Source organism: Postia placenta (assembly GCF_002117355.1).
Source record: "Postia placenta MAD-698-R-SB12 unplaced genomic scaffold POSPLAscaffold_21, whole genome shotgun sequence".
Taxonomy (NCBI): Eukaryota; Fungi; Basidiomycota; class Agaricomycetes; order Polyporales; family Adustoporiaceae; genus Rhodonia; species Rhodonia placenta.
In genome coordinates, this window is record NW_020169852.1 from 350673 (window position 1) to 357200 (window position 6528).

At 51.4% G+C, this 6528-nt stretch overlaps 3 protein-coding genes across 3 annotated transcripts; all 3 read right to left on the reverse strand.

Annotated features, from left to right (window-relative positions):
- Positions 1 to 540: 540 nt before the first annotated feature.
- Positions 541 to 1377, reverse strand: POSPLADRAFT_1158560 (hypothetical protein; the record flags this gene model as incomplete). The annotated part of the gene is made up of 2 exons (XM_024487333.1): positions 541 to 798; positions 1012 to 1377. The coding sequence occupies 2 exons, from the start codon at positions 1375 to 1377 to the stop codon at positions 541 to 543; spliced, it is 624 nt and encodes a 207-aa protein (XP_024333598.1).
- Positions 1378 to 2354: 977 nt separating this feature from the next.
- POSPLADRAFT_1041861 (hypothetical protein) lies at positions 2355 to 3115 on the reverse strand. The gene is made up of 2 exons (XM_024477990.1): positions 2816 to 3115; positions 2355 to 2768 (listed from the first exon to the last, which is right to left on the reverse strand). The coding sequence occupies exons 1-2, from the start codon at positions 2863 to 2865 to the stop codon at positions 2594 to 2596; spliced, it is 225 nt and encodes a 74-aa protein (XP_024333599.1). The 5' UTR covers positions 2866 to 3115; the 3' UTR covers positions 2355 to 2593.
- A 1028-nt stretch (positions 3116 to 4143) lies between these two features.
- Positions 4144 to 6294, reverse strand: POSPLADRAFT_1158772 (hypothetical protein; the record flags this gene model as incomplete). Its single annotated transcript, XM_024487359.1, has 7 exons — positions 4144 to 4216; positions 4269 to 4388; positions 4776 to 4887; positions 4936 to 5464; positions 5514 to 5602; positions 5658 to 5745; positions 5788 to 6294. Coding segments are annotated over 7 exons (1518 nt in total), but the record flags the coding sequence as incomplete, so codon positions are not given.
- Positions 6295 to 6528: the final 234 nt, after the last annotated feature.

Below are 6528 nucleotides of genomic sequence, written 5' to 3' on the forward strand. Positions count from 1 at the left end.
AGGGGGGAGATAAAGCACTTAAGTATGGGGGAGATAATGCTGTTAAGCGCAACAATGAAGTGAATAGAACTGGGGGACAGGGTGCCCCAGGATGCTGCCTTATATACATGAGGGAAAACCCCCCAGGGACCGGTAATGGACCCCTGGTACCTAGCTGGGTAAGGATTACTAAGTATCATGTGCTCTATGATGTCATATATGATGTCATAGTCTGGCCCTGCCCTGCCCTGGGCCTAGGGTCCAGAATTGACCGGCCTATGGCCTAGTGCCTGAGCCTAGCTCCTATCTATGATGTCAGAGTGATGTCATGGTCCAGAAGGAGTCTGGTTTCTATCTAGAAAAGGTCCGGCATCAGAGTCCAGCCTGATGTGTCCAGAACAAGATCATGTGTCGCTTATTTAAGCGGATAACCCCTTAGATATGTAGATGTACCCATATGCGGACGGATAAGTATGGATAAGTCCCTATACCCTTTGATATGTCCGCAGAAATAGCGGAAAAATTAGGTAAAATTAGGGAAACTGTGACACGTTCCGAGATCTACGCACGAGGCATCGGGAAGACCGTGCCGAGCTTCGAGTAAGTGTCGCACACCGTCGAAGGTGTCGAAGAGCGTCGAAGGCGAAATCGAAGTGTTGGGAGACTGAGTCGAAGTGCCGGGCGGGATGCGAGTGCCGAAAAGAGGTGAATCGGGGCCCAGAGGGGCTTGGCGCCTATCAGCGGCCCCGGGGGCCGGTGAGTCAGAGCGGCTGTGTCAGCGGAGCCCGAGCTGTGCCATGCACTGCCGCCCCATCTAATCTAATTGTACAGTAGATAATGACGTGTCCATATCGGGCATGTAGTACAGAGGTCGCGGGTTCGAGCCCGCGAAAAGGAAAAAATTAAAAAACGGCTAGGCGCCGTGCCAACTCGTGACACTTTCTGAGCTTGCCACAAGGCTTCTGCGAGCGCCTCCACATCCTTCTCTATCTCCCCTCTGATATTCTTTTGATACTGTTCAAGGTCACGCACCTGCTCCTTCACCCGGTTCACACATCCTTCCAGCTCAATTCGAGGTTGCTCTAGTTTGTCGACTCCGTCATCGAGTATGTTATAGGCCGCCATGGTCTTGTGGCATACTTGATTTGCCACTTCCGAGGTGATCAGTTCCATATCGACGGTGTCAGCAATTCGAGAGAATGCGACAAGGCATTCCACAGTGGTTGCAGCGGGAGCAGCCGCACGAGTGAGATGCAATAGGCTGTCTCGTATTATTAGCAGGCTCATTGGTTGCCCACCCGGAATTAGTTCCTTGGACTCAAGAAGCTCAATAGCCCTCTCAACACTGTCGACTTTCTCAATAGCTGCACTGTACACAGCATCGCTGTTGCCCGTCATTGGGGTGCTGTTTCACGTTGTGCGTCGCGTTTGCGGGCCTCCTGGCAGTGGCTTGCCACTAGTTGATGCCATAGATAATATTACTTCTGTCGTTGAAGTAGTGTAGACTCTAGTACTAGTTGTTATATGAGCCCACACGTCTGCTTTTCCCGCTCCTATGGGTGCAGACCGTGGGAAAGTTGCCGGAGATGGTAGTCTAAAGCAAGAAGGAGCCTGGAGGAGGTTGAACAAGCGGCCTGCGCAATTTTACGCCCATTTGCAAGCAAGATTGAGGCCACAAAGAACTAGTGTTTATGCTCGCTTTTGCCTCTTCCTCATCGACCTCGCCCGATCTCAATATTCGTAGGCTTGAGTGAGCTTATCCTTGCCAGGTCTTTGGCCCCTTAGCTTGTCATGACGATCACAACCGCACAAGACGAGATGCTAGCTCTTCGACACGCAACCCGCGCTCGTTTGGAGACCATTTTGGAGACTATTAATACTCCGGCAGACCCAGAGCATACGAGTTAGCTGTGTGCTAGATCCCAGTGGATATGGGCAACATTGTCTCCATCCTCTGGCAATCAGTCGATGAGTGTGCTGCTGGCATTGGCAAGTACGTTCATCCTGCAGATAGCTGTTGATTGCACAGTGTGATTGTATATGTGAGCTAATGTGATCCTGCCATTTCATTGCAATGTTCTGCGGCACTGCCACTTTTGAGCAGCGGTACAAGAGTAGACGTCCAACAATGAGGAGGCTTACAATGAAGCTGAGCATAAGTGTCATGGCTAGTGCGTGATAGTAAAGTCAGTGAATGAATGGCTCCTCAGATGTTCACGCGTCGATGAAGAAGCACAGCCGATCAGTGGTCTGTTCATGCAACGAAACATCACACCCGCTGAGTCCTGGATTCAGAGAATATTCACAACGAGCCCTCAGGTGCCGCTAAGATGACAGTGTCGTAATAGTGATAAAACATTCACAAGCCTGACATTCCGTGACCCTCCTCTGTTTGCAAAGAACAGATAGGCCGATTGCTCATGATCTAGTGTCACATGTAGAGCCACGCTCCTCAAGAACCCATGCTGGTGTGTCAGAACATCGTCCCTGTAATTTCGCAAGGAGAAAATTGAGTAGTGCATGCAGAGCTGCTAACACGTGAATGAAGGAAAACGTCCCGCCAGGTTCGAGGAATCGACGAGAACGAGAGCACCACCGTCACCGAATGGGGGCTCTATGTGCAGTGCGTGGACCAAGGATAGCGATTAGGAAGATTGAGTACGGCATGATGCATGAGGTATTGTGAAGCAAGCGCGCCTCTCAAGCGTATCGCACTACTCCTGAGGGAAAACCGAGTGGGTACATGTCTCATGTATAGTCCAGCTTCCACACAAACAGGTGGGGGAATTCTACAGGAGATTAGATAACGGCAGCTTGAGCAAGCTGGCTCACATACTGGGCGGTTGTATCATCGGTCCTCGGTGCGAGTTGCGCCGAATCCTCCATGGTAGTGTCGAGGCGGCAATCTCAGCACATGGACCGCGCGGCGGATTTGCTTGGATTGCTCTTGAGCCATTCGGGCGCCCAGTACGAGAGCTATTTGAAGTGCGAGGTCGAGCAAAAGAGCGCGGCGATGCCGTCATTCAGCCTCTGTAGCGAGGAAGCGGTTGGGTATAAAGCGATCACCTGGTCGTGCAGGGTCGCGTGGATTTTCCTCGACAATCGTGGAGTGGTCCGATGTCTGTATGCAGCAGTGCCACCAGGCCCTTCGTCAATAGACCAATCGCCGAATGGTGTCTAGCATCACCCGTTGGTGGAATACGTGCAAAGACGGTCTGTTTGTCCGACTACCAGATCAATCAAACCTCTAGGTCATAGCGAGGATCTGAACTTGCGACTGAGAGGACGCTAAACTGATGGAGGTGACAGTTTTGGAGATAGGATCAGCGGCTTGTATGACGTGATCAAGGAATGAACTTACAGCATTGCCCTCATATACAATGCAATGAGGACAAACTATAGGTCCGACTAGAGGCTGCGCACTCAGTCGCGCTCCTCCTAAAGCGGGTATATAAATGCAGCGCCACAGTTGAGCTGAGCTGCCGCGTATGGTTGTTATGCTCCCATGCTTGCAGCACACCACGATCTAACCGTGGAACTGAGTCAGGAAACGCGTGTGTTGCCCAACAGATGCGTCTCTTACCTAGTCTCTGCCGCCGCCTACAATGGAACTGCATATGCGACTGCTGACGATAACACGAGAAGGGGTCTGAGGCGGTCAACAGAATGAGTCGAGCTATGTGCATGGCTAAGAGATACTGACGGATTGTCCTGATTGTACAACATGTGGTTCTGATATTGCAGCAATGCATGGAAGGCGGGATCACAGTGGACACCATTTCTGCAAGGCGGTATTAGCTGCCATGCTTGGTCATTACGGCAGTGAAAGGAGTTACAATTCTTACTGAAGCTTAAAGCCTGCCGCTGGTAGGAGCGGAATTGGAAGTCGGGGAAGATGGTTCGCGGTAATAATGATCAGCATCGACGACACAAGCTTGCAGGTCAGCTGCCGCGTCTTGCAGAAGACAGACTGATTGATATACGAAAAGCTGATGCCCACGGGCCAGTCTACCTAGGGCCTGAAGTGCTTTTCCGTCAGTCACCAACACCAAATCGCTGCCGTATGCACATACGGGTATATTGTCAAATGAGTTCGCATTGTATGTCGTGTTGCTGCTAGCGATTGTCATGCATGCTAGGGATGCTCGGGTTTGAAACACGAGGTCAGATCTTGATGTCTGACGATTGCACTCCGTTCAGCCATATTGGTGGGGATTGTTCATTGAATAACAAGAACCTGTGTTCCGAACATCAGTAAACGGAATGAGATGGACACAGTTTCAACATACCGGATGTTCTCATCAGAAATAAGGTGGTACGTAGCGACGCCTGATAGACGCCACGCATGTAGTTGCATGCCACTGCCACCGCCAGAAATAAACTCCGAGATGCAGCCGATAGCCCGAGAGCTACAGACATCATAGGAGAATATACCGAACATGAGGGGACCAAAGCAACGCAATGCTCCTCAATACAACTATACATCCCGCCCCTTGCCAGCAATCGCCAGGCACGGCCAGGGAACACGTCTGGCTCATCAGTGAAGAGCGGAGAGGCCAGGATCAGTTCATTGTCGCCTGTGGCACATCGTGATCACAGAGGCCCCAAACGCGACGGCGTGTCGACCCTAACAGACCTTTCTGGGTATATTTAAGACCTGTCCGGCGTGTGCAAAGCGTAACAGAATGAGGTATAAGGCCAGATGTCAAAACTCGGGACCGTGTCTGTGGATGATTTTAATTCGGATAAGACGACGTCAGTTACACTTGCACCTGCAGATCTATCAGAGAACATACCTGGAGAAATATTCTTGATCCAACCAGAGGTCTTCTACAGCAGGCACCACATCTCTCACTTTCTCTTGTTGATAAACGAGCAACTCTGGGTCCTCAGGTTCCGCAAGCGGTCCTATCGTCCACTCGTGTCGATCTTGATCGCAATCCCGACACCACTCACGGACTCTGGCTACTTGTCGGGCATATTCTTTCATGGTGCAGGCCTCACTGTCCACCCTGGTGTCGCCAGAACGTTTCCTCTTTATTCCTGAGACGATTGGCCGAAATCGGCGAGGAAAGCGGGCTGTGTCGTCATCCGACAGGGGAGAGCAATATTCGGCCAAGGCGCGGCGGTAATAACCATCAGGACAGGGTGAGAGTTCGCCGGTTGTCCATAACCGTCTGTTGGGTACCATCTCTGAAGACAGGGATTCTGTCCACAACATATACTGCGAGATTATGCTGTACGCATGAATGTCCTCCTTGTGGGGCAGCAACTCCCGCAAGATTTGCTGGTAGTGCAGTGGTCGCTTGCTCAATTTCCGACCCGCATGAAAAGCCATCGAATAGAGATCGGCGTCCAGCTCGTGCCATCCAAGCGAGCGATATGAACATGGTGCCATCATGATGGGAGGTGTGATTGGGTGACCCATGGTCGCGCATGAGTCTGGAGGGTGCTCGTCCTCTGCGATGACGTAATACTTGTACACCTGTGTCACCATAAGCACGCGATTGGTCAAGTGTGCGTACGATACATACAGTGCAATACTCAAGATCCTCTAAATGCTTAGGATGTGGTATCATCAACAATCGGTTCGTTTCCCACAGTTTCCGGAGGTCGCGTCGAACTGCATGCGGTAGGTGAGGCTTCAAAGGACGAAGGGAACCATATCAACCACGCACGGAATATAATATTCTCAGGCGCGTGACACAGGAAGATGTCATAGTCGGTACGCATGTTGAATGTCATGTAGTCAATCTTTTGATTCACCTTGTCAGCCACAAATGTAAAGTAGCAGTCATGCCTACTCACCAATAGCTGAGGCATGTCGGGAGGCAATATATAACACGCTTCTACATCAGCAGACACGCACCCAGTGATCATGCACCTCGGGTGAGGTCCGAAAGGAATGCCGTCCTTGGACGCCTCGCTTGCAGTGCGCACTCTCTTGGCAGGAACTTCATCAGTCTCTGTGTCCGGACACCGTTTCCGCTTCGGCGGGCGGGGGATATCTTCGACTGGCGACTCTTGTTCAATGTGGAGGGAGACCGGTTCAACTGCATCTGGGTGGACCAGCCTGATGATGGGTATATGTACAAGAGCGTCTATAGGTAATAAGTGCTGGTAGTGGAGCGGTCGCTTGATGAATTCACGACCCACTCGAACTGTCATCAGATGCAGATTTGCACTCAGGTCATGCCACCCCAGCGAGCGATACGAGCCAGTAGCCGTCGCAACTGGAGGCGTAGTGGTATCATCCCTGGGGTTGCCCGAGTCTGCAGGGTGCTCATCCTCTGCGATGACGTGGTATGTGTAGACCTACTCGACTGTGAGTACGGCGACCACCTGGAAGGGCATACCATACATACAGGGCGGGTATCGGGGTGATTTATATGATCGGGATGGGGTATTATTAACAGGCGGTTCGTTTCCCATAGTAAACGCAGGTCGCGTCGGACTGCATGTGGGCTGTAAGAGAAGGTAAAAAGGACTGGCTATTAGCAAGCACGCACGGAATATGATGTTTGCAGGCGTGCTACAATAGACGGCATT

Coding starts and splice junctions, on each gene's coding strand:
- POSPLADRAFT_1041861 (XM_024477990.1), bottom strand. CDS start 2,865: ATGGAGGATTCGGCGCAACTCGCACCGAGGACCGATGATACAACCGCC. Junction 2,769..2,815: donor ACCGATGATACAACCGCCCA/GTATGTGAGCCA, acceptor AATCTCCTGTAG/AATTCCCCCACCTGTTTGTG.